Source organism: Ornithorhynchus anatinus, chromosome 15 (assembly GCF_004115215.2).
Source record: "Ornithorhynchus anatinus isolate Pmale09 chromosome 15, mOrnAna1.pri.v4, whole genome shotgun sequence".
Classification (NCBI taxonomy): Eukaryota; Metazoa; Chordata; class Mammalia; order Monotremata; family Ornithorhynchidae; genus Ornithorhynchus; species Ornithorhynchus anatinus.
In genome coordinates, this window is record NC_041742.1 from 1,149,950 (window position 1) to 1,175,873 (window position 25,924).

General features: G+C 54.6%; 1 protein-coding gene across 4 annotated transcripts in view; it reads right to left on the minus strand.

Moving 5' to 3' along the window:
• The window catches only part of SPAG9 (sperm associated antigen 9), a 74,108-nt gene extending 52,394 nt beyond the window's left edge, over positions 1 to 21,714 (minus strand). For 3 of the 4 annotated variants that reach the window (XM_029079887.2, XM_029079888.2, XM_029079886.2), the window contains exons 1-2: positions 21,368 to 21,714; positions 9,193 to 9,313 (exon numbers count right to left, since the gene is read on the minus strand). In XM_029079887.2, the coding sequence (XP_028935720.1) occupies positions 9,193 to 9,313; positions 21,368 to 21,670 (424 nt within the window). In that variant the 5' untranslated portion in view covers positions 21,671 to 21,714. The remainder of the gene's footprint in view (positions 1 to 9,192; positions 9,314 to 21,367) is intronic. The other variant, XM_029079889.2, reaches the window with a different exon arrangement.
• Positions 21,715 to 25,924: the final 4,210 nt, after the last annotated feature.

Genomic DNA, 25,924 nt, shown 5'->3' on the forward strand with positions numbered 1-25,924 from the left:
GAGGGACTGAGAGTGCATAGTATTGTGGGACTCAGGTCAGAAACTGGAAAACCCATGAGGGTCGGGGAACCTCAAACGCTTCTAAACCGCGAGGCAACCAGGCCACAGTCCTCTAGACTGTAAGCTCACTGTGGGCAGGGAATGTGTCTGTTTATTATTGTATCTGCACTCTCCCAAAGGATCATTGCAATGCTCTGTGCAAATTAAGTGTTCAGTAAATACAACTGACTGCCTGATGGAGTCCCGGCCCACCCTACACGCTGTAGTTCTGTTAATTCTCATAAATATCTCCATTCCCGGTGCCCCAGACAAAGGGTGGCTAATACAGTGTAACAGAATTAGCAGACAAGCTCCCTGCCCATAACGAGCTTGCAGTCTGGAGGTGTCCTCATGAGCACGGAGCACAGAGCTACGCTTGGAGAGCGCTGGATTTCAACGGACGAGGCGATGAACGCCGTTCCTTAGCCCGACGGCCGTCCCGCGCCGGGGAGAGGAAAACGCTCCGCCGCTGCCATCTGAGGCACGTGAGGACCGCTAAGTCCAGCGGGAGGGCAGATGGATGGGCGCCTCTCACCTACCCCCGCCCCACGCTGTCCAAAGGCAACGAGCAGCATGGCAGAGAGGCAGGACAACTGGCCGGTTCTGAGCCCATTCAGACACATGGGGAGCGGGGCCAGCTCTACTGGGAACTCCAAAAGGTGTCCTAGGGGCCGGGCTTCCTCCAGAACGCACCGGTGAGATTTTCTCCGCCGATATCACTGGGAATCTTCCTGGATCGACAAGTAAGCCGTGGCCAGACTTCTCCACCAGATCCATCCCGCTGATATCAAAATCAATGAATCCGTCTGGTCCGCCTCACCTCCGACCCCCCCCTTTTTCTTTTCCATGTCCTCCTTCCGGCCTAGAACACCAGCTACCTCCTATACGACCGTCCCCACTTTAAAAAACCGTATGAAAATTATATCTGGTTTAGGAGACCTCCACCGATTAAGCCCTCCTTTCTCCTACTCCTCCCTTTCTGCATCACCTACGCACTTGGATCGGTATCCTTTTAAGCACTTGACAGTCACCCCACGGCACTTACGTACATATCTCTAATTTATTTATATTACTGTCAGTCTTCCCCTCTACACCGTAGGCTCCTTGTGGGCAGGGAACGTGTCTACCCACTCTGTTTTACTGTCCCCTCCCAAGCGCTGAGTATAGCGCCTTGCACTCGGGAAGCACTTACTAAATGCCACTAATTGGCAGTAATTGTGAATGCTTCCTGAGCGCAGAGCACTGACTAAGCTCTGGGGAGAGTGCAGCAGAGTGAGACGAAACACCTTCAGGATTGCAAATGGAAAACAACCGTTTTCCTAAGTCAGAGTTTGTACTTTGGTTGAATTCTTGTGCTCCCACTAGGGTACGTATACGTACATTCCAGGAGCTGTGATCTCCACAGGGACTAAGGAAGTCACATCAACTCCGCTGGGTTCCCAGAATACCTTTCCAGGCATTTCTCCCGAATGCCAGTAAAGGAAGAATATTTCTGGTGAAATGTTCCACAGACTCAAGCCCTAAAGAGTCTGTCTGAAAGGCTTCCAAACACCTCATCCCTTGCCGTTCACCAAAACTTGCCGAAATCCGCATTAAAGTGGAAAGTGTCAATATTCCTGTTTCTTCCCAACTCCCCTGGTTAGAGGTGGCGATCGATGCTCTTCGTTGAGCGCTGCCTGTGTGCAGAGCCTTGTGCTAAGCGCTTGGAAGAGCCCGCTAGCAGTGACAGATCGAGTGATGCCTCGTCGTTTGCCTTCGGAAGTCCACCGTCAACGGGTTTGCTTTGTAAAAAGCACCTTTCAGAGCCGGGAAGCACAGAACACTGTTCTCAGGGAGATCTGCCAAGGAGAGCTTTGAGAAAATCACCAGCCTGGGCCACGTTCAGAAGAATGGCAGGAGCCTGGGAGGAGCCCACGGTGGGAAGGACAAGTAGTTTGGTGGCCGGCCCCGGTTGCTGAGAAATGGGGGCTTACTTCAGGGGCTCCGGTGGGCTCTGACTACATTTGGGTCACCTAACGACTGGGGTCCTCTGCCCAATATCGCTGCTTATAGGCCCATGGGGAAGGGGAGGGGAGAGGGAAAAGGAAAGGGGGAAGGAGGAGGGAGGCGGAGAGAGAAACCAGCTAGAAAGCCAAATCCAAAGTCAGGTGCCTTCTCGAAAGGAATCGTCTGCCTCCAGGAGGGCACGGCAGGCGAACGTCTGGCCGGGCAAACGCCTGGTCGCCACCGTGCCTCAGCAAATGACTCCATGAGCCCCTCGCACCCTCCTTCTGGAAACAACCCGCTTCTACAAACCAGCCGTTCTCAAACCCCAGGAGGAAAGAGAAAAAAACTCCCAAGACTAACCGCAAAGCCTCGAGTCTCTACACAGCCAGTCTGGGGAGATCAGATGAGTTTGGTAAATGGCAAATGACCCACGCTGAAAGATCAGACGATAGGTATATTTAAAAAAACCTCGAGAGTTTCGCTTATCTGACTCCTGGCAATGGTTTAGGCAAGCTCCAAAAACTTAGGTTTTGACGATGAGTAGGTGGGTGGACATAAACTCACACAGACATACATACATATAGGAATTTAGGTGCGAGACTGTGGATCCTCGCACCCTGCTGTTTAGGCAAGATCCTCAGAAAAGCCAGGGAGCGGGGCAGGGCCGTAGCCCACATTCATGCCCTTGTGCTGGGAATGCCAGGCTTGGCTTCTACGTGGGACTGTGCTTATTATTATTTTTACTATTATATAATAATTACTGTGGTATTTAAGTGCTTACTAGGTGCCAAGCACTGTACTAATCACTGGGGTAAATACAAGATAACTGGGTTGGACTTGGCCCCTGTCCCTCACAGGGTTCACAGACTTAATCCCCATTTTACATATGAGGGAACGGAGGCACAGAGAAGTGAAGTGACTTGACCAAGGTCACGCAACAGACAAGTGGCAGAGGTGGGATCAGAACCCAGCTCCTCCTGACTTCCACACCTGTGCACTATCCACTAGGCCACAGAGCCTGCTCTTCCTCACTAAATTCCCCATTTTCACCCCCACTATACTACTGAGGACACACAAAACCTGCACTGGGTCTGCTAAATGGGCCATTAGGGTTCCAGTTCATTTACAGCACAACGTGGGCTCCATGTGATCTAAAATCGACAAAAACCCAAGCTCTACACATCGCCTGTTCCCAGGGATTTTTCATTTATCTTCACTGTGACTTTCTGATCTCCGGCTTTGCATTTGGGACTTTCAAGGATAATGCAATTCAACAGCTGACAGCAACCTAGGCATACTTGTGCAAAGGACCCACTTCTTTACTTTGACCACCATTTTAATTACTGATAAAAACATAACACATAATTCTGGAATATCAAAGCACACAGATATGTAGCAACGTGAGCAAGCCTTAGCATTATACAAATTATTCTCCAATCAAGCCAAAAAAAAAAGAGAGAAGCATAGTTTTTTAATGGCACAAAATTTAAGTTTCAAAATCTAGAGATCAAACAAACTTCAAAAATAAAAAAAAAAATTGGCCAGGATTCAATTTTTGAAAAAATTTTAATAAAGTTTTAAATCATCGCACAGCACAAATACATCTGAAGAGTCATAATTAAAATGGAAGGAAATTAGAGAAGAGCTGGCAAAAAGCTTGTCAGACTTAATAGATATGTATGCACATATATACATACAGAGAGAGATAGACAGACAGACACTAACATCAAATCTCAGACAAATGAAAGCAAATCACATTTTGGGGTAAGTTTCTCAAAGCTGTCCCTCCAGCCTGATCTTTGCTCTAGTGAGACCATTCCCACCCAAAGCAGCAGCAACATCACTTTTCCTGGTGGTTCTTCTATTTTCTGATTCCTCAAAATGACAAACTAGTACCCAGCTTGCTTTTCAGGAGGGACTAATGCCCTGGCTTTTGCTCCTCAGTCTTTTTTTACTTTTAATATTTGGCCTTCCTGGCATCAAGTTCTTTCTCGCTTCCCTGCTGGGCTCAAGGACATCAGGGGCGTGTGCCATCCCAACACGACCCACTGTGCTGGACCTATTACCTTTTGGGCCCCAGAACCACTACGGGCACAATTTCGGCCCCGGAGAAATCAGCTTCAGGAGGGAAGCCCCCGAAGTCCAATTTCTATAAAAATGAAAACCAATAAATGGGCTAAGTGACCACTGCCCGGGTGGCCCCTTAGCGAGGTTGTATTACCCTGGGGCTCTTCCTCTAAACAAGGAAAATCTGAACTTAAACACTGTGCTATCACAGTGAGATTTCTTGTCAGCTCTATGAGGACAACAAAAATAACTTCTGGGAGTAAGGGGCAAGTTTTTCGAAGTTTTAGCCCTCCATCAATGCCGACTTTGAAATTCCTCCAACCCTCCTAGTTCCAAAGAACTCCCACCAGTCAAAAAATGAGCTCTAAAAGTGTCTCTCCGAAAGAGGATTTGCTCGTGTGCGTGACCGAGAGTACCGACTCCAGCATTTCCATATTTTACACATAGGACGGTGCTGAATTTGCCGTGCACGACCCTACGTTCATGGTGAGGTGCTTCCTAAATACTTTACTACAGCCAAGTCCACATTCAAGAACATGCTATTCTCTGGAAATTCAATGCCAAGGGCAATGCCTTTCAGTACTGTGGGGTGCCAGAAGCAAATTCCATTAACAATGATCCCCAGGATGGAACAAGGGACACGAGTGTCTATAGTGGTTCTCCATCCAGAAAGCATCGAGGTTCATTCCAGTGGGGAACATTAGCACTAAACAACACACCGTATAATCCCTAAATTAGGAACACTAAGGAATGGAATGAGGAAGTGGAGAGAGAGGTGACAGCTATCAGAGATGCATTCAATTTCTACACCTATATTTCACCATTTTCATCAAGGCTTCTGATTTTCAGGCCTCAGATTTGCCCCGACTCTGCCAAAGTTCACTATTAAAATCCAGAAGAATCGCCGCGACCGCCCCCACAACCAGCGATCCTTCGCTCTGCTTAGCCCAAGAGGCAAAAACGCCCCAGCCTGGTGATGGGGAAAGGCAGAAAACGGGGCCTCACTGGTGGCGAAGATGCCCACCGCCCATGTACCGCCAGGGCAACGAGCTCCTCGGGCAGCAGGCCCAGGCTTCCCTCCCGGAGGATTGGGAGGGCAGCCCGTTCAGATTCTGGCGCAGGTCTGGGCCTCCCCAGCCGGAAACCAGTGAATCCGTGAGGGCCTCATTTCCTCCCTCCATCTTTGGGGATGAAACCATTCTTCAATAAGAAAGCATAATCTCTGCAAAGGGAAGGTCTCAGTGACCATGTGTACGCTCCTCTCTTCTCTGAGTGAAAACACCAAATTTCAACCTGTACCCAACCTCGGTCTGGGTGGCCAGTGAGAGATTTCGTTTCTCTAGGCCCAAGATTCCCAAAGTTTTCCCGCTTTGCGGCACCTTGAATCAAAATTCAACATTTTCCCCAAACCCCTCTTCCTACCAATAACGTCCCTTGACAAGCCAGACTTTAGGTACAGATTGTTGTGGAGATCCAGCTTCAGTTCACTCAAACATGAAAATACACATGACCTAGCTCAAAGACCCCCAGAGGCCCTGAGAGAGGTGGCGACAAGCTTGACAACACGAGAAACAGCTCTTCTAACCCATTTTGGCTCTTGGGATCCACTTTCCATTTCCATGCACTAACCTGAAGTCATGGGCCTCATCCCCACAGCTCCCCCTCCCCAAAAGCTTTGCCCCTCATCTTTTGAACGGGAGGGGCAGGCAGGGTCAGCTTGCCCACCGGCCCCTTCCTTTCGCAGTTCAATGGGGCGAGCTGTAAATGGAGTTGCCGAGATGGTGGCTCCGGCATGAGGCTGGACTGCTTGTGCCTGCATCAGACCCCGGGTCTGGAAGCCCCTGGGGCCTTTTCCCTGCAATTGATGCCCACCCTTGGAAACCCCTTGCCTCCTGTGTTTTGTTTTTTAATGCTGATTAGGTGCCAGGCACCGTATTAAGCGCTGGGGTAGATAAAAGGTAATCAGGTTGGACACGGTCCAGGTCCCACATTCGGAAGGGGGCGGGGAGAACGGGACACAGTCTTAATCCCCATTTTACAGGTCAGGTAACTGAGGCAAAGAAAAATCAAGTGACTTGCCCATGAAAACAGAGCAGATGAACTCGGGTCCTTCTGACTCCCAGACCCATACTCTATCCACTAGGCCACTGTGCTTCTCTTGTATGTGCCGTATCTCTCAATGCCTCCCTACCACCAGTTTGCTCTGGCACCCTAGGGCACCCACACTATAGCAGCTTGGAAGCACCAAAACTTTGAAAGCCCCTTGTAGGCAAGTTATCACATCTAGCAACTCTAATATACTCTCTCAAGTCTGTAGAATAGTGCTTTGCACACACTAATGTTCAATAAATACCAATGAATTGGTTACTTGATTGGGAGTTCCTGCTCCGGGCCCGTGGCTCTAAATAATAACTCTGGCATTTTGGTAAGCGCTTACTATGTGTGGAACACTGTTCTAAGCACTGGGGTAGAGATGAGTTAAGCAGGTCAGACAGAGTCTCTGTTCCCCATGGGGGTCTCCGCCTAAGTAGGAGGGGGAACAGGTATCGAATCCCTATTTTACAGTTGAGGAAACTGAGTCGTAGAGAAGTGACTTGCTCAAGTGCACACAGCAAGCAAGTGGCAGAGCTGGGATTAGAACCCAGGTCCTCTGACTTTCAGGCCGGGGCTTTTCCCACGAGGGCATGCTGCTTCCCATGTGCCACTGTGGTCACGTACTCCCACCAGCCATGGACTCAGACGGTCAGGCAGCCAGAGACCCCAGAAGCCCCCGGCGGGTGCTGGGCAGGTGCCTGGGCATGGGAGATGCTTCTTTAAGAATGAATGCTCTGGAAGTCTGAAATAAGATGGCCACTCATTGCAAATCTCATTTGACTTGAGGTAGCCCGCTTCCGTTGCTAGCCTCCCTAGGGCTCTCTTTCAGAGTATCTACCGGGTAGTCACGGGTTCTCCGCAAAGCTGCCTGAACAGGACAACCTGAGGGCAGGATTCATAGCTGAAAGCAGGGTCTGTCTCCTCAGAACTTGCATCGCAGCCCAAAAGTCACTCTCCGTCGACTGTAGATTCTCTCTCTCACCTTGGAAACTTCTAGGGTGGCCGAACCCACTTTGGAGAAGCCAATTTTCCAGACCCCTGAGGGGCAGAGGTCCCGAGTTCCGTTTCTATCTCACAGCGGGGTTCGGGAGGCCTCTCGGACCCGATGAGAGGCCCAGGCATTCCCTCCGTGCTCCCCCGTAGTCCCGGAACAATCAAAAATGTGAACCTCCATAGTCGAGGAGAACCCACTGCATCTGTTTATTATCATCACTTCTTGATTAAAAAAAATGACTTGCCACTGTACGGTTTATCATCACGTGACGTCTGAAAGGCTTTGGGCATTAGGAAACCGGAAAGCCCTCAGAAATTGAACTTGAGTCCCAATTCAAGTCTCAGGGGAAGAAGAGAAAGCTGGAAGGACCCCAGCGGGTGCAAGAGGCTGACGTCTCCCCAGAAAAGATAGCGTGGGCACTAACTAGTCCAGGGAACTGGAACGCTCTGATCCAAGGCTCAATCCTAGGCATCCTAGGCGAGGCTTGGTGGATAGAGCCCGGGCCTGGGAGTCAGAAGGACCTGGGTTTTAATCCTGGCTCTGTCGGTTGCCTGCTGTGTGACCTTGGGCAAAACGCTTAACTTCTCTGAACCTCAGTTACCTCATCTGTAAAATAGGGATTAAGAGGGTGAGCCCCATGTGGGACAGGGACCGTGTCCAACCCCATTAACATGAATCTACCCCAGCACTTAGAACATTGCTTAGCACATAGTAAGTGCTTAACAAGTACCATTATTATTATTATTATTGTTTGTGCTATTCAACTTTGGGAAATCCAAAAAGAGGTATGGAGAAGCAGGGTAGACTTGTGAAAGAGTAAGGACCTGGGAATCTGAGGACCTGGGTTCGAAAATTGGTTCGGCCACGTACCAGCTGCGTGATCTTGGACAAGTGACTCCGCTTCTCGGTTCCTCAGTTTCCTCTCCTATAAAATGGGGGTTCAATACCTCTTCTCCCTCCTGCATATACTGCGAGCCCCACGTGGGAAGGGGACTACCTACAGCCTGATTATCTTGCCCCGCGCTTAGTTCAGGGCTTGACGCATAGCAAGAACTTAAGAGATAACATTATTATTGTTGCCCCTGCCTTTGGCCCAAGTGGGGATGAGGCGGCCCTCCAGAGGCTGGAGTTCAGCGGGGGCTCAAGCTGGCCCTGACCCTCGAGCCAAATTAGGTCAAAGCAGGGGCAACTGGTCCACCAAGCGCTTAGTATAGTGCTCTGCCCATAGTAAGCGCTCAATAAATGTGATTGAATTAATGAGCCAGATCCAGGCTGGGCTCTCCCCAAATCAACAGGTTACGCAGCCCTCGGACCGGGAATCCCAGCAAGGCGAAGGGAAAGAGCGGGTTTACTGGTTCTGAGCATGGCGGGGGGCAGCCTAGTGCGAGCCAGGATCCGCAGGCCCGAGTCTGAGTGGCCTCTGCAGCAGTCAGGGAAAAAGGGGGGGGGGGCTCTCTACTCGCCCATTATCAGGGGGTGAATGCAGTGCCCATGTCCCCGCGGGTGCGAGGCGCACGGGAGCGGGGGGGATAAAGGGGACTCTACGTCTGGACCCACGGTCCTCGCCCAAATCTGGCATACCCAGGTGCACAGTGAGGGGTCGTCGGCCCCTCGGAGATCCCCCCCCCACGCCTCGGGGGGCTGCCGCGGGCAGGTTCGACCCCAAGTTTTCCGGGGGCTTCCAGGGAGGGGCCGGGCCCTGAGTCCATCCGGACCTCAACGGGAGGGCACCGAGCAGCACAAGCGGCACAGGGAGACAAAGAGCAGAGGCCAGAGGGCGAGGGGCAAAAGCCGTCACACTCTGGCTTCTCGTTGAGGCGGGGACACCAAATTCAGGTACGAAGCAGAACCGAGGCAACTCACGCGGTCGGGGGGAAAGGTGGGGGAACTCGGGATGACCCAGCGGCGATCCCAAGCACATCCCCAGGCCCCGTCGGCGGCCGCGGCGAGACACCGAGCTGGGAGGAGCTCTCTTGGGCGGCAAACTTAGGAGCAGATGAAGTTGCACTTACTCTGGTCAGCATAGTTTTTTGCTTTGAGTTCAAGTTGTCGGGTTTGGGACTCTAAGGATTCCACTCGGATCTGTAAGTCCTTTTTTTCCTGTTCTTGGGAATCTTCAAATTCAATGAATTTCTAATAAAGAAAGACAGATATTTTCATTATAGACACGTAACATTCACTTGGCCTTTTCCATCCCACCCCAAACCCCCTGGGATCCCCAGAGCAGGGGACCCAAGCGGGTGCTCCGCTCCCAGGATCCTGCCGCCGCGAACCCCGGGCCGACTAGGAGTCTGCTTTCCAAATTCCGCGCCGCAGCCACTGCCGAGAGGGGAGGCCCGGACACCAAGCTCTATGGACTAAGGAAAAGAAACCGAGAGTAGCGCTTGATCCAGAAGCAAATTGCAGATTCCCGTGCCTCGGAGGGCCGCAATGGCAGTGCTGCTGCTCTCACTGCCCGAGGGTGACGGACTCGGAAGGGGTGGATACGGCGGGCGGGCCGCAGCCGTGAAATCTTCCCGCCACTAGCTCCGGGGGGAACTGGGCCGACGGGTTCCCCCACGAGGCTGCTGCCGTGTCACCGACATCAGAACCTTCTGGTCCGAGTCCCTTTCCTCTGAGAAATTCATTCATTCATTCATTCAATAGTATTTATTGAGCGCTTACTATGTGCAGAGTACTGTACTAAGCACTTGGAATGGACAATTCGGCAACAGATGGAGACAATCCCTGCCCACTGACGGGCTTACAGTCTAATCGGGGGAGACAGACAGACAAAAGACAAGACAACTTAATCACGATTAACAGAATCAAGAGGACGTACACCTCATTAACAAAATAAATAGGGTGATAAAAATATATACAGATGAGCACAGTGTTGAGGGGAGGGGAAGAGGGGGAGAGGAGCAGAGGGAAAGGGGGGAAAGGGGACTTAGCTGAAGGGAGGTGAAGGGGGGGCAGAGAGGAAGCAGAGGGAATAGGGGAAGCTCAGTCTGTTAAGGCCTCTTGGAGGAGGGGAGCTCTCAATCACTGCCACCCACCGCCCGCAGCTCTCCAAACACCCATCGCTTCCTCCTAGGCAGACTCCCTGCTTTCAATTTCGAGGAGGATCAGCAACACAGAGGAAGTAAAAAGTTCTCAACCTACAGGGCACCTCGCTCTTGGGCCACAGGCCCCCGTCCCCGCCATGATTTTTCCGAATGAATCCCACCGAAGAACGGTTTTAGGTTTGCCTAGAACAAAAGACCTGTCGGTCTTGCTGATAACCTAGGCCTCAGCGCGGTTCAGTCTGCAAACCAACGCTCGAGGCTTTGCGCTTCCCGAAGAGATCTTTAACTCCAAGCCTGGGGAAAAACTCGACTGTTCAGACACGCTTTACGAGACAGGTCAAGGTCCCCTTTAAATGGCATAATCTCTTTGCTTTGATAAGAACACAACAACCCCAACTGGATCCTTACGGAGCATGACACAGAGATTACCAGTATCTTAAAATAGAACGATGGGAGCCCAGAAATACGCCGTGTGCAGTGTTAGGCAAAGGAGAGGGTGGGGAAGGCTGGCCGAGCAATGCTAATTAAATAGGGGAGTGTGTGTGTCTGTCAGACAGAGAGAGACAGAGAGTGAGAGAGAGAGGGAGCGTCGTCGAGGGTTCTCCACATTCAGAGGAAGCAGAGCTTCCGAGAGATTTCATCCGCCAAGTGCGGTTTTGGTTGCCAGCCAGTCTCTTGGCCCCTGTGCACCGGCACTTCTTTTACCCCCAGAGCTTCTTCTCCCCGGGCAGGGCAGACCTGACCCAGGGAGCGTTCCCATCTTGGAATGGGGAGGGTGTTGGCCCACCAGACCCACAGGCTCCTTGCTGGGGGAATTCTGTGACTGCGAATGCTGCTCTTCAAAGCCACGGGCCCTAAGTCTACCATCCATCACTCTATCTGGCTATCTATCAGTTTTATCTGGGGAGAGACAAAGAGTAAGTTGGACGGGGTCCCCGGCCTCCCCTCTGGACGACGGGAGTAATCCAAGCACCAAATCCAGTCACCGCGGGAGAGGCCTACAAAAGTCAGATGAGAAGCCTATGTACCAAAAAAATGGAGATAACGGGGTCTGTTTGAAAGACAAAAAAGGTACAATTTTCAAATGTGCTGAAGGTTTCCTTCTATGTGTTAAGCACCATGCGGAAATTAGGGTTCAGACTGAGATCTCAATAAAAGACTTTTTCCCTCAAATGCACCCAGGGATAGCTGCCCACTGACGGTTACCAAAGACACGTATAAATAAGAACCGAGCAGAGTCGCAACGCTAGAAAACGTCCGGCAAAAAGAGTCACGGCCTTTCCTGAGGGACGAAAGCGGAGGGCGGCATCCGGCCAGAGCCCGGCCGGTCACCGGCAGATCGGGAGAAGCAGCGTGGTCCAGTGGATAGAGCACAGGCCCGAGAGTCAGAAGGATGTGGTTTCTGATCCCCATTCTGCCACGTCTGCTGTGTGACCTTGGGTATGTCACTTAACTTCCCTGGGCTCCAGGACTCTCATCTATAAACTGGGGAGTAATAGTGCGCATACCATGCGGAACAGGGACCGTGTCCCAACTGATTAATTCATATCTATCCCAGTGTTTAGAACAGTGCTTGGCACGTAGTACTTAACAAGTACCGTTAAATATATAAATATTAATGGCATATATCCATATTAAATTAATATTAAAGTCAGAGTAGTTGTTCGGCGTCTCGTGTGTTTGTGTGTGTGGATATATGTGTGTATATAAATATACTATTGTCTCTTTGTCATCCATTTCATCTAGTACAGACAGTGGAGGGAGGGGATGAGGGATAGAAAATCCTGACAGCCTACGGTCTGAGGCCGGGGGGCCTTCCCGAGCCAGGGCTGGATGAGGACAACATGCCCACCCTTCAGCCGGGGGGTTAGCCCCACAGCTTTTCCCATGCCTAGAACAAAAGACATTTCAGTCTTTCCGCCTCTGGCCCGGAACACCCTCCCTCTTCACATTCAACAGAGGATCACTCTCGCCCCCTTCAAAGCCTCATTGAAGACACATCTCCTCCAAGAGGCCTTCCCAACTAGGTCACTTCCTCTACTCCCACTCCTTTCTGCACCGCCCTTGTACCGTGCCGAATCCCTCAGCCCCATGACGCTTATGTTCATTCATTCACTCAATCCTGCTGACTGCGGTGCTTACTTTGCGCAGAGCACTCTACTAAGCGCTTGGGAAAATACAAATACAGCGATAAAGAAAGACAATCCCTGCCCACAATGAACTCACAGTCCAATCTTGGCCGGGCGGGGGGGGGGGGGGGGGATATCCTTAATATTTTTATTCCTGTTATTTGTTAAGCACCTTTTTTGTACCAGACCCTGAACTAAGCGCTGGGTTAGATACGAGTTTACCAGGTTGGATGCCATCCCTGCCCCACATGTGGCTCACGGTCTTAATCCCCATTTTATAGAGGAGGTAAATGAGGCGCCGAGAAGGGATGTGACTTGCCCAAGGTCACACAGCAGACAAGTGGCAGAGCTGGGACGGACCCTCGGTCCTTCTGACGGCCAGACCTGTGCTCTATCCACTAAACCCCGTGGCTTATTCATTTATATCAGTGTCTGACTGCTTCTCTGGCCTGTGAGCTCTTTGAGGGCAGGAAAGGCGGCCACCGACTCTGTCGTACTGCACTTAGGACACGAGTGCTTGGCACACAGTAAGTGCTTCACAAATACAACTGACTGCACGATTTCTGGTCATTTTGGCCGCAGTAAGTTTCAGTTTGCAAACCAATGCTCCCTCTAGGCTTTGCGCTGCAGAATATTTCTTGATTCTGAGCCGAGGAAAGAAGGCGCACTGCTCGCTCGCCCTCCGTCTCTCAGCTCTGACCGGGTATCTAGCGGGGTGCGATATGTCAGCGTGGTTCAGTGGAAAGGGCCCGGGCTTGGGAGTCAGAGGTCACGGGTTCGAATCCCGGCTCTGCCACTTGTCAGCTGTGTGACTGAGGGCAAGTCACTTCGCTTCTCTGGGCCTCAGTTCCTTCGTCTGTAAAATGGGGATGAAGACTGTGAGCCTCACGTGGGACAACCTGATGACCCTGTATCTACCCCAGCGCTTAGAACGGTGCTCGGCACATAGTAAAGCGCTTAACAAATCACCATTATTATTATGTTACCTTGACCTGGGGGTGGGCTGGGGACCCCCCCTGCTCCCCCCTGCTTCAATCCAAAAACTGAGCCTGGCGTTTTTTGAGCCCTGGCTGGGGTGGATCCTCTAGACTGGAAGCTCGTTGTGGGCAGGGGATGTGTTCGTTTATTGCTATACTGTCTCTCATGGCTCTCTTCACTGCTGAATTGTACTTTCCAAGCGCAGAGTACGGTGCTCTGCGCACAGTAAGCGCTCAATAAATACGGGATTGTCTGACTGAGACCCCCAGGGGCCCCTGTTCGGACTGACCCCCAGGAGCCAAATGAAAATTCGGCCCTGTGGCCGCAGGCCTCTGTGGAGAGCGATTTGTCACCGATAACAGAGGAGACCCGCCCAGGAAACTCATTCTTTGGCAGAAGAGATTCAGTCCGCCGTGGGCTCGATGGTGACTAAGTTTTCATCGTCACACATTGGAAAAAGGAAACAGGCCTCTTCAGGGCTCCGAGGGCAAGACAAAGGTCCAATCAGGATGCTGCAGTCTTTCCATTTTCAATTCCAGGGGAGGCGGGGGCTGGGGCCAGATTCCTGAAGGGATGAGGATTAAGAGCATGGTCACGAGAAGAGAAACCCGCCGAACAGCTTGTGGCACCACCCCTCACCCAAGACTGGCTCTTGCGTGAATACTTGGTTCTCCACAACACTTCGTGGAGTACAAACCCAAACGGGGAGGTCATTCCCCAAAGATGACGTTACCTAAAGCTTTCCAGCGTTTGACTGGGAGGAGGAGGGAAAGATGGAGGGAGGGAGCGAGGGAGAGTGAGAGGGAGGGGGAACGGAGTGAGCAGAGAAGCCCGGATACAAGAGTGAGGGGACTGAGGCTCCGGTGTACTACGGGACAAAAAGGTGAAATCTCATTATCTGCGAGGAGATGGATGACAGCCTGAAAATGGCAGTGAGGACAGCGAGTCTCTGAACAGTTTTCCTATCCGCACACCCTCTAAAGCATCTCAAGTGGTTTGGACATCTCATCGCCTCGGATTTTCTGGCCAATCGTCTCCAGAAAATTTTGCCGCTGAGCAAGACCGCGTGTGACTCATCTCCCCTCTGACCGGTCAGAAGCTGGTAGAGCCCCGGACAGGCTGGCAACCCAAACCCGCACCTCTTTCGGAAGCCCCAGGGAGCTCCCGTGGGTAATCGGAGCGTCAGAGAGGACAAGGGGACGGTGCCCCGGCGGACGCCTGCTGTCAGGGTCTCAAGAGGACAAGCCTTGCCCTGAAACAAAACCCTTGTAGAGGCGGCTGGCCTGGCAGAGCTGTCCGGGTGGATCTCATTTGGAGGAGCGACAAGTGAACCACACGAGCAGAAGGAAAACACCGTCCAGAGAGATCTGTTTCTCTTTCTCTGGCTGGGGGGGAAGCCCCTTTCTGGATACAAAAGAGGGAAGTTTTTCTGAAAGATTCTGAAGTGAACCACTGAAAATCTTCTTTCTGCCTCTAGTCTCCGTCCAAAGAAATAACTGCACCTGAAGCTGGCCACCATCACAGGAAGGGTGGACAAGCTGCCCCGGCTCTCGAGAGAGGGCACGGGGTTTTTCCCCCTAGGGTCGTTGGTTTGGCCTCTCCGGATGGGCACGCTTCGCTCTCGCCCCCAGAAACGACTGAGACCTTTAAAGGCACCCCCAAGACCTTTCTCTTCCCCCAAGACCTTCAAAAGCACCAGCATTGGCCACACACTAACCGGGAGGACCACAGGTCCACCGAATGGATGTCCAGCAGGGTGATGGCGGGCTGGCTGCGGATGAGGGTCACTGAGCTGGACATCTGTCCCCCAAGGCGGCCAGGGTGGGGTGCAAGGGGGTCGGGAGCTCCCGTGGTGCCTACTAAGCCAGCTCGGGCCCTGCCTGAGAACTCTATCCAGGCCTTGGCTTTCAGGCGCCGAAGAGACCGGGCCGAGGTGCCAGGGAGCGGGAAAGAAGGCACTGTTGGGTGCCGGCCACCCGGGGAAAACCCAAGTCAAGCACCCAGAGCGCCAGCGCCCGCTTCCCCGAGGGCCATTTTCCAGGGAACTTGAGAAGCACCGCTGACCCCTAAGTGGAGTCTCAGGGGGCGGAGACCCCGAGGATGCATCTGGGCCCACGTCACCCTCCAAAGGGAAGGGGCAGGGCCCCACCACTTCGGGCGGACTTTCGGGTCGGCAACGCCTGACGGTGATCTGGAGAGGAGCCCCCCGCAAGCCCCGCCAAGGTGGCTGGCGGGAAGAACCGCCACCTGCGGAGAGTGGCGGCCGTGAATCCCCGTGGGGCAAAACTCCAAGTTGCCTAGACCAACCCCGTGGAGGGGAGAGGGGAGTGGGAAAGCCCCACCAGCCCTGACAGGAGCAGTCCCCCAAAATAGGCCTGGCCGCGCTCCTGGCCGGCTCTTGGCTGGGCCCAGAGGCCTCGGGCTCAGGACTCGGGGGCCGGGCAGGGCCGGACCAAGGTCCTCGCCCCGGGTGAAAACGTCACACCGAGCGCAGCTAGAGGAGACGCGGAGAGACAGTTGTGGAGCGGCTCCCCAGAAACCCCCCGCTGGGCCACCCAGCTCAAGTTACCGGAGGGAACTCTAGAGCAGGGCTGGCAGGATGGCACAGCACAGACCGGTAAGGGTGGGGAGGGGCCCTAACCCAGGGGCAGCGAGTCATGATTAAAAATACTCGGGGAAAGGAAATCATTTAAAGGGATAGAGAGGGCGCGTTTGAAGGCACCCTTCAAAGGCTGAAACACCCGGTGATCGGAGAGGAGACTCCATCAGCCGCCCGCATCGTGCGGCTTTCTCTTGGGCGGAATGGGAATCGGGACGGGGCACGTGAATGTCTGGTGGGGTACACAAGCTGGGAAATGGTTGCTTGACACTCGGGAGCCACGCAAACACCGCTCACAATTTCCCCTGCGGGCCCGAGCCAAAACGGAAAGTCCCACCCCAGAATGGGAGAATTCGGCAAGCCGAGTCGGCGCGCAGGTTCTGGCCTGAGGCTCCGGCCTGGGGACGGGCGGGGGTGGGTGTTTCGGAGAGGGGCGCCGGAGCCGCCGGGTGACGAGGCGGCTCGGAGGCGTTATCCGGGCAGGTCGGTGCTTGGACGCGACGCCCGGGGGCATCGGGGAAGTGATGCCGGTGAGTCAAGGCTCTGCGATGGGCCCGGCGAGTCAGAACGGAAAGAGTCAGCTGCAGGCCCATTTCTCGCTGACGGTCGGGGTCCCGTCTGAGCCGGGCTTGCCTCCTCACGGGACCCCACGTTCAGGACAGCTCCCGTCTGGGGCGGCCACCGACTCTTCCGTCGCGGTGACGCGCGGAACGGAGGCAGTCACGTACTGGGGGAAGAAGGACCTGGGTTCTAATCCCATCTCTGCCACTTCTCTGCTCTATGACCTTGGGCAAATTACTTCACTTCCCTGGGCCTCGGTTACCTCATCTATAAAATGCAGGCGGAGACTGCGAGGCTGTGGGACGGGGACGGTGTCCAACCCGATTTGCTTCTATTCCACCCCAGTGCCTAATACGGTGCCTGGCACATAGTAAGCGTTAAACAAATGTCAAAATTATTATTATTATTAATAAGGTCTCAGCTCCATCAAATTATCATTATTATTAATAATAAGGTCTCAGCTCCAGGGATCGCTTGCATTGCCTTCCCCGAGAACTCCTGCAGGGACCAGAAGGAGAAGCCACAGGTTCTTCCCCGGAGAACAGGACATGCTCCAGGTTGTGTGGGAATGGAGGTGGGGACGTCCTGGAGGGGAGCAGCCCCAGCGCGGCACGGTAATGGGGCTCTGGCTCGATGAGCCAGGGGGTGACCCAGAACCAGGGCGCTGGGGGAGCAGGAAGAACATTTCCTGAGCGCCCGCTTGCCCGCTAGGCGCAAGGGCCCCGGTCGGAGCTTGAGGTAGGCGGACTGGGCCGGCCTCCCGTGGGGCTCGTCTTCTCCCCTCACCTGGGGGCACCCGAAGCCTTAGCTTTGGATTCCTCCCTTTGTTAGCCTTTGGTTTCCCGTCAAGCCCCAGAAATCCACAGAAATCCCCGCCTGCTCCAATGAACATTTTGCCCTCCCCACCAGATGCCCCCAATTTCCTGCTCCTCGTGCGTTGCTGCCTAACGCTGACAATCGAGTCCCAGAGGGCGGTTGGTGGAGAGACAGATCTCCATAACCCTAAACTCACTTAACCACTAAATCCGAAGGAGAACCGAGGGCAGAAATCAAAAAGATCAAGTCGAGTCAAGTTGAGCCAAATATGAGCCCGGAGAGCCAGGTCAAAAGTTAAATGATATCGATTAAGCCTCGACAACACGTCAAAAGCACTGCGCTCAGCACTGGGGGTGATGACCATAATCAGATCGGACAGAGTCCCGGTTCCACACGGGGCTCCGAGTTAGAGGGAGAGGGAAGGAGAGCAAGTACCTTAACCCCACTTGACAGATGGGGAGACCAAGGCCCAGCTGGTACTGGATTCCCAATCCCATGCTCTTTCCACTACGCCACACTTCTTTCTAGGAAAAAGCAGTTGAATTTGAAGCCCGCAAGAAAATCAAACGGCAGGCAGAAAAACTATAAAGCACACCCATCTTCCCCAAACAAGTCCTAAACCTGGATGCCTCATTAAACCCCGACACGCTTTCTCCTAACAAGCCACCGTGAAATTCGGATCGGCTCCTAAGTGATCTCGCTGTCCCAGACGGCATCTTTATCTTTAGGGTTCTCTTCCCCTGGGTTGAAAAAGGGACTCGACATCACCCGAAAAAATAAAAAAAGCAATTCCCTTGGGCAACATCCAACAGTCTTTCCTGACAGGAAGCACTATTTCAACTCTGTTACCCACTTGACTCGTTTCTTCCTCCAGAGAAACTCTGTGAAGTCCCTGAGTAGTTTCAGAGCGGGGCCTAGTGGAAAGAGCAGCTCTGTGACACTGGGCAAGGCGCTTTTCCTCCGTGGGCTTCGGTTTCCTTCTCTGTAAAATGGAGATGGGATAGCCTAGTGGATAGAGCACAGGCCTGGGAGTCAGAAGGACCTGGGTTCTAATCCCAGCTCCGCCACCTGTCTGCTGCATAAACTTGGGCAAATCACTTTACGTCTCTGTGCCTCAGTATCCTCATCCGTAAAATGGGGATTAAGCGGCGAACCTCACGTGGGTCAGGGACCGTGTTCTACCTGATTAGCTGGTATCTACCCCAGGGCTTAGTACGGCGCCTGGCATACAGTCAGCGCTTAACAAATACCACTAACATGGAAAAAAAGAAAAAAAGCTAGTCTCCCTCCCTTCTAGACTGTGAATCCCTTGGAGGGACTGGATCCAAATTCATTATTTGTTACCTACCCGCCATGCTTAGTACACAGTGAGGCCCTTAATAAATGCCATCCCCATCACCTTCATTATTATTGTACAAATGCAGGTGTTGCAGCAAGATTCCTTGGAGAGAGTCTTAGAGGAGAGCTACCGAATCTCTCATTACCACATCTACACACCCAGAAGAGTGTACTTAATTTTTCAGAAAAAGAAGAACCAAAAGCTCTGAAACGGGAAGCAATCCCCTTGACAGGTGGGGGAGATGAAAAAAATCCTCCCGCCCGCCCATCACTGGAAGTCAGATGGTCCGTAACATTTTTCAAGCCAATTCCCCAATCAAGTCCCAAGCTTTTCCACGGTAGAAATTCATTAGGAGCCACAGGCTCGTTATCCTAAGAGCGGGTTTCTTGTCGACAAGCACCGGCCCACAAAGACAGGCCCGAGAATCACCGAAAGCTGTTTCCCTTCGGGGTCTTCGGAGCGGAGAAAGGACCAGATCGAGCAACCCCTTCGCTTTGGAAGAGTGGCACAACTGGGCGGTCCAGCCCAACGGTCATCTTCCCGAGGATGGCGTGTAGGCCGCCCGGCCGAGGGACTCTGGGGGGAGAGGGTGGCCGGGCACCCCACCCATCTACCTATCCCTGGTGTTCCGCGAGCCCTTCCTGTGTGCAGAGCGCTGTGCTGAGCGCTTGGGAAAGTACACTACGACAGAGTTGGGAGGCATGACTCCCGCGCCCACGAGGCGAGGCCCGCTGCCCTCGAGGCGCTCTAACACCCGATCTACCCTTTCGGGTGACCGCCGTGTGACCGGCTGCCGGGGGAAACCTTCCCCCAAGCCGACCCGGGGGGGACTCGGTGAGATGGGTCACGCTTTCGGCTGGACACGGAGGGCCAGGCACCGACCCCTTCCACGAAGGCCTTCCGGGTACCCAAAGGATACCCGGTCCTGGCTCCAGAAGAACCTCAGTGTGGGAACGGCAGCGGGACCGCCTGGCCATTTTGCCGGAGCCGGCGAGGAGGGGAAAGCAGCGTTTCGGCTGCGGCCCGGGAATGGGCTCAGCTGACACGTCCTATCAATGCGCACTGTTATTAGACCACGGCCACAGGCCCGGAGTTTTCCGTGAGGGGGACAATTTAAATGTTTGTTTTTCAAATCTCGTGCCCAGAAACTGCCCATTTCTCAGCGCCGCTCGGACGGCCTCTTTTAACCCCAGCCGATCTGTAGTCACCTGTTGTTTCCTCTTTCGCTGTTCTCCTCCTCCAGCTGATTCCCCGTAATGTCTCACTCGGGATCAGCACATGACGCATAAAAGGAAACCAAGCACAGAGGCGAGGAGGACCCGCTTTCGCTCTCGGTCTGCTGCAAAACTAAACAACTTTCCGAAACGCTATAACTTCTTCTCCAGAAAAAGCTCCACAGACAAACGGTTCTTTCTAAACTTTTTTCCTTGGTTGACTCCTATCCTCGGGCCCTCCGCTGAGACCTGTCGAGGAAAGGTAAAACGAAGCGGCTCCACTGGACTCGCACCGTCGCCCGGCCAGAGACGCGACCTGTCTCCCGCCGGTACGACGCGCTACGAGGAACCGAGTTGTCGGGCTGACGGGATCCCGGCTTTGGAACCGGGCAGGAGCGCCGGGGAGAGTTTTCGGGGTGGCTTCCCGGCCAGCCCGCTCCGCCACGGGCCACCAAGAAAACCGGGGCTAACTTCTCCGCCACGGCCCTGGGAGAGATGGGGTGGAGGGGGAGTGGGGGAACTGTCCAAGGTTACCGCCCGACACCTGGGCGGAGAGGAATGTCCCTGGGAGAGGGCCAGGACCCTGATAAAAACTGCTGGTGGCCCACACCGCTCTTTGACGCCTGGCGGCACGACGCCTGCCCTAAATGTCCTACCGTGTTGCTGTCAGAGTGGCACCTTGCAGGGGATGAGAAGGGGTGGGGGCAGAGCCCCCTTCCTCCGGGCAGGACCACCCCGATTGGGGAGGAGGGTCCCTCCTTGGGGGCGGCCCAGGGTGATGAACCTCTGGGGCGGGGGGCAGCCCCGCAGCCCTCCCAGTCCAGCCTCCTCTGGGCCTCTGGGCGCTTCCTCCCTGGGCTGGGCCTTCCTTCCTTCCCCTCCGCCCGGGCCCGGCTTCCCGGTCCAGTTGGGCAGCTCGGGCTCAGGCACCTCCCCCCCCCCCAGTCCGCCCCACGCCTCCGCTTCCCTTCCATTCCGGGGCTGGCCTTTGGACCCTTGCCTCTCCCTCCTCCGGGATGGACTCTCGACCCCGGTGCATCCTCCGTGCCCTCCCCCATCACCCCTCCAGCCTGGGCTCTGGATCCCGGCCTGCCCTTCGTGCTCTCTGCAAAGGATCACACCTCCAGCTTGGACCCCCAAGAGACCCCATCACAGCTTGGGCTCCAGCTCCCTGTAAACCCTCCGTGCCCTCCCCCGTCAATCACACCTCCTGCCTGGGGCTCTAAACCCTTGCACACTCGCATCCCAGCTCGGGGCTGCACCCCAGCCCCCCGCCTCGCCCTCCGTGCCCCCTCCCCGAGGTCGCACCTCCACCTCGGACCCCGGGACACCCCACCCCACCTCCAGCTTGGGCTGCAGCTCCTGGCCACCCCCTGTGCGCTCCCCCATCCCACCTCCTGCTTGGACTCCAGCTGCCTGTCATCAATCCCACCTCCTGCTTGGGCCGTGACCCCCCCTCGCACACTCGCACCCCGGCTCGGGGCTGCACCCCGGGCCCCCTCACCTCCTCGGCGTGCTTGCGCAGCGCCTTCTCCCGCTCGTACTGGGTGATGAGCTGCTCGTTGTCGTCCCGCAGCAGCTCCAGCTCCACCTGGTGCTCCTGGTCCTGGGCGAAGACGGAGTCGAGGTTCTCCAGCACGGCCACGACGAGGGGCATCAGCTCCTTCACCACCTCCTCGTCGTAGCGCCCGATCAGCCGCTCGAACTCGCGGTAGATGGAGCCCGCCAGGCCCGACACCCGCTCCGACATCACGGCGCCCGCCCCGCCGGGCTCCTCCTGGTAGACCACGCCGTCCTCCAGCTCCATGGCGCCGGGATCTGCCCCCCCTCCCCACCCCCCGGCCCCCGGGGGAGGGGGTCAGAGGTCAGAGGTCAGGGGTCGGGGGGGGTCGAAGCCGGGCTCCAACGCCGCCGCCGCCGCCGCCGCGCAGACGGGCCGTGCGGGCCGGGCCGGGCCGCGCGCGCGCGCGCTGCACACGTCACGCCGGCGGGGCGCGCGCGCGCCCTCCCGGCGTGGTGACGTCACCGAGGCGCGCGGCGGGACGGGGGGAGCCGAGGCGGCCCCTCGCCTCAGGCGACGCCGCCGCCATGATGGGCCCGAGGCGGCCCCCTCAGGCGGGGGCCGTAAGGGTCCAACGGCCGCCCCCCGCGGGGTCTCTATGTGTCCAACGGCCGCCCTTCGGGGACGATATGTGTCCAACCGCCCCTCCCCGCCTCAGTTTCCCTCCCTGGAGAAGGCCCCCCCCCCCCCTGGCCACTGAGGCCGCGAGGGCTGTCGGGAAACTGGGGGCCAAAGTTTCCCGCCTGAGGCCTCTCCCTCCCCCTTCACGCATTCGATAGCATTTCTTGAGCGCTTACTATAATAATGTTGGTGTTTGTTAAGCGCTTACTAGGTGCCGAGCACTGTTCCAAGCGCTGGGGTAGACACAGGGGAATCAGGTTGTCCCACGTGGGGCTCCCGGTCTTCATCCCCATTTGACAGATGAGGGAACTGAGGCCCAGAGAAGCGAAGTGACTCGCCCACAGTCACACAGCCGACAAGTGGCAGAGCTGGGATTCGAACTCATGAGCCCTGACTCCAAAGCCCGTGCTTTCACTTTCCACAGTGACCTCATCTGGAAAATGGGGATGAAGCCTGTGAGCCTCACGAGGGGCAACCTGATGACCCTCTATCTCCCCCAGCTCTTAGCACAGTGCTCTGCACATAGTAAGGGCTTAACAAATACCAACCTTATTATTAAAGGCGCTCAATAAATACGACTGAATACCACGGAGAAGTGGGGCTCAGTAGGTGCCGTGGGTTCTAATCCCCGCTTGCCCGCTGGGTGACTTTGGGCAAGTCACTTCACTTCTCTGGGCCTCCAAGGACCTCATCTGTAAAATGGGGATGAAGACTGGGAGCCCCCCCGTGGGATGACCTGATCACCTTGTATCCTCCCCAGCAGCGCCGAGAACAGTGCTTGGCACATAGTGAGCGCTTAACAAATACCATCATCATTGTTGTCTGGGCCTCAGTTCCCTCATCTGGAAAATGGGGATGAAGACTGGGAGCCCCACGGGCGACAACCTGATTACCCTGTATCTACCCCAGCGCTTACAATAGTGCTTGGTACATAGTAAGCACTTAAATATCATTATTATTCTCTGGGCCTCAGTGACCTCATCTGGAAAATGGGGATGAAGACAGGGAGCCCCACGTGGGACAACCTCATTACCCTGTATCTCCCCCAGCGCTTAGAACAGTGCTCGGCACGTAGTGAGCCCTTAACAAATACCAACATTATTATTAATCCCCGCTCTGCCCGCTTGTCAGCTGGATGACTTCGGGCAAGCCACTTCACTTCCCCGGGCCTCAGTTCCCTCATCTGGAAAATGGCTCTTTAGACTCTGAGTCCATTACTGGGCAGGGGCTGTCTCTCTCTGTTGCCGAATTGTACACTCCAAGCGCTTAGTACAGTGCTCTGCACAGAGTAAGCGCTCAATAAATACGACTGAATGATTGGATGAAAATGGGGATTAACACTGTGAACCCCAGGTGGGACAACCTGATCACTCTCTATCCCCCCGGCAGCGCTTAGAACAGTGTGCTTTGCACATAGTAAGCGCTTAACCAATGCCAGCATTATTATTATTATTATTGAATGAATGAATAATCATAATTATGGTATTTGGTATGGTATGGAATCCCTCCCAATCGCCCACTTGGGGCGGGAGGGAAGGGGAGAGGGAGATAATTGGAGGTTGGAGCCTCTCCCTGGGTGGAGCTCGGCCCTTCCTCTTCAGAATAATAACTATAATCACGGCCGGGTGGAAGGGACGGGATCCTGCCGTCTGCCGTCCGTCCGGCCTCCCCAAGTAGCTTTTGCCCTCTGATTTTGGCCAAAAAATCCCGGCCCCGCCACACGTCTGCTGTGTGACCTTGGGCCGGTCACGTCTCTGGGCCTCAGCGACCTCAGCTGGAAAACGGGGCTGGAGACCGTGAACCCCACGCGGGACAGGGACTGTGTCCAACCCCATTTGCTTGGATCCACCCCAGCGCTTAGTACAGAGCCTGGTCCATAGGAAGCGCTCAATGAGCGACGCAATTAGTATAATTTTGGCCGGGACTGTGCTCCCCACCCCCCAGGGGTTGGCGGCCAGGGAGGAAGTGGGGAGTCACCTCGCTTCTCTGCGCCTTAGTTCCCTCATCTGTAAAATGAGGATTACGACTCATTATGCCCCACGTGGGACATGGCCGGTATCCAACCTGATGAGCTTGGATCTATCCCACAGTTTAGAACAGTGCTGGGCACATAGGAAGCGATTAATACCATTTTATTAAAAAAAGGAGCCGGGGAGGGCAAGGACACGGGAAGAGAGCGAGGAACTGAAACTGGGAGTGGACAGTGTCCCTCTGAATTGGGACTGTGGCGACTCTGGTGAGAGGCAGCGTGGTTTAGCGGAAAGAGCTCGGTCTTGGGAGCCGGGGTGGTGGGTTCTAATCCTGGCTCCGCCCCTTGTCAACTGTGTGACTTTGGGCGAGTCACTTGACTTCTCTGCGCCTCAGTTCCCTCATCGGGAAAATGGGGATTAAGACTGTGAGCCCCAGGTGGGACAACCTGATTATCTTGTATCCCCCACCAGTGCTTAGAACAGTGCTTGGGACATAGTAAGCACTTAACAGATGCCATTATGATTATTATTTCGACGCTCATAAAGTAGCCCGCCCTGCTTTTGGAGTCAGGGAGCCCTGGGGCCAAATCCACGTGCCCCCTTGGGGCTCTGGTGGGAGGCTAGGAAGGGTAGCGGAGGGAGGCCTGTGGATTTGGGACCCCGCTGCCGCGTGGCTGCCATACCACTGGGTCTGCAGGGTCTGGGTTCCGGTCTACTGGTGTTTAGACCGGTGCTCAGCACGATGCCTGGCACATAGTAAGTGCTGAACAAATACCAAATACCTCTAGACTCTGACCTCATTAGGGGCAGAGAACGTGACTGCTAATTCTGGTGTCCTCTCTCAAGCGCTTAGTACAGTGTTGTGCACCTAGAAAGTGCTTCATAAATACCACTGATTTATAAAAAGAATATTTCCTGGGTCGGGGAGGGGGTCAGGGGGAGAGTGACTAAACCAAATACCATCGATGGAGTCCTGCTACTGCTAAATTGTACGATCCTAGTGGGAAGGAATCACCTCCTTTGTATTTTCTAAAGAACTCCGTACCACGCGCTGTACCCTGGAGGTGCTCAGGAAATAACTGTTACTGCTACTGGGGAAATGGATGAGGAAATGTGAACCAGAAATGCTGGGGAGTCTGGGGTTCCACCCTTGCGAATGGACAGAAAACTCCTAACTCCACTGTAACCAGAACTTTCTTACAGCGTGGCTCAGCGGAAAGAGCCCGGGCTTGGGAGTCCGAGGTCATGGGTTCGAATCCCGGCTCCGCCCCTTGTCAGCTGTGGGACTGTGGGCAAGTCACTTCTCTGTGCCTCAGTTACCTCATCTGTCAAATGGGGATGAAGACTGTGAGCCTCATGTGGGACGACCCGGTGACCCTGGATCTCCCCCAGCGCTTAGAACAGTGCTCTGCACATAGTAAGCGCTTAACAAATACCAACGCTATTATTATTACAGTTAAATCTTCCATTGCCCTCCACCTACCTCTGGCACCCTCAGACCCACGTGAAGGCCACTGAACCGAGCATCCCTCCACACAGGAAACTCTTTAAGACAAAAACCTTCTAAATCCTTGCTTCCTGCCCGAATCCCACAACGTCAGGAAGAGGGGAAAACCCACCGACCCCTGAAGGTGGGCCACAGACCAAAGGAAACATTTCTTCCCCTGACGGGAGTAAATATTTGGAATCCATCCCGTGGGAAACCGGGCCGCCTCAGAATATCCACAGGCTCAAGAGGGGGTCTGGACGGACGCAAGGACTAACGGTCTAGAGGAAGGCCCAGGACTGATGAAACTTTATCCTTTGGGGTGGACGTCGGGGGTGGGCGGCGCTCACACCCTTCCTCCCTCATCCTCCTCTCCCCCGACCCTTCCCTCCTTTCCTCTTCGTCTCCCCACCCGCCTCTGGT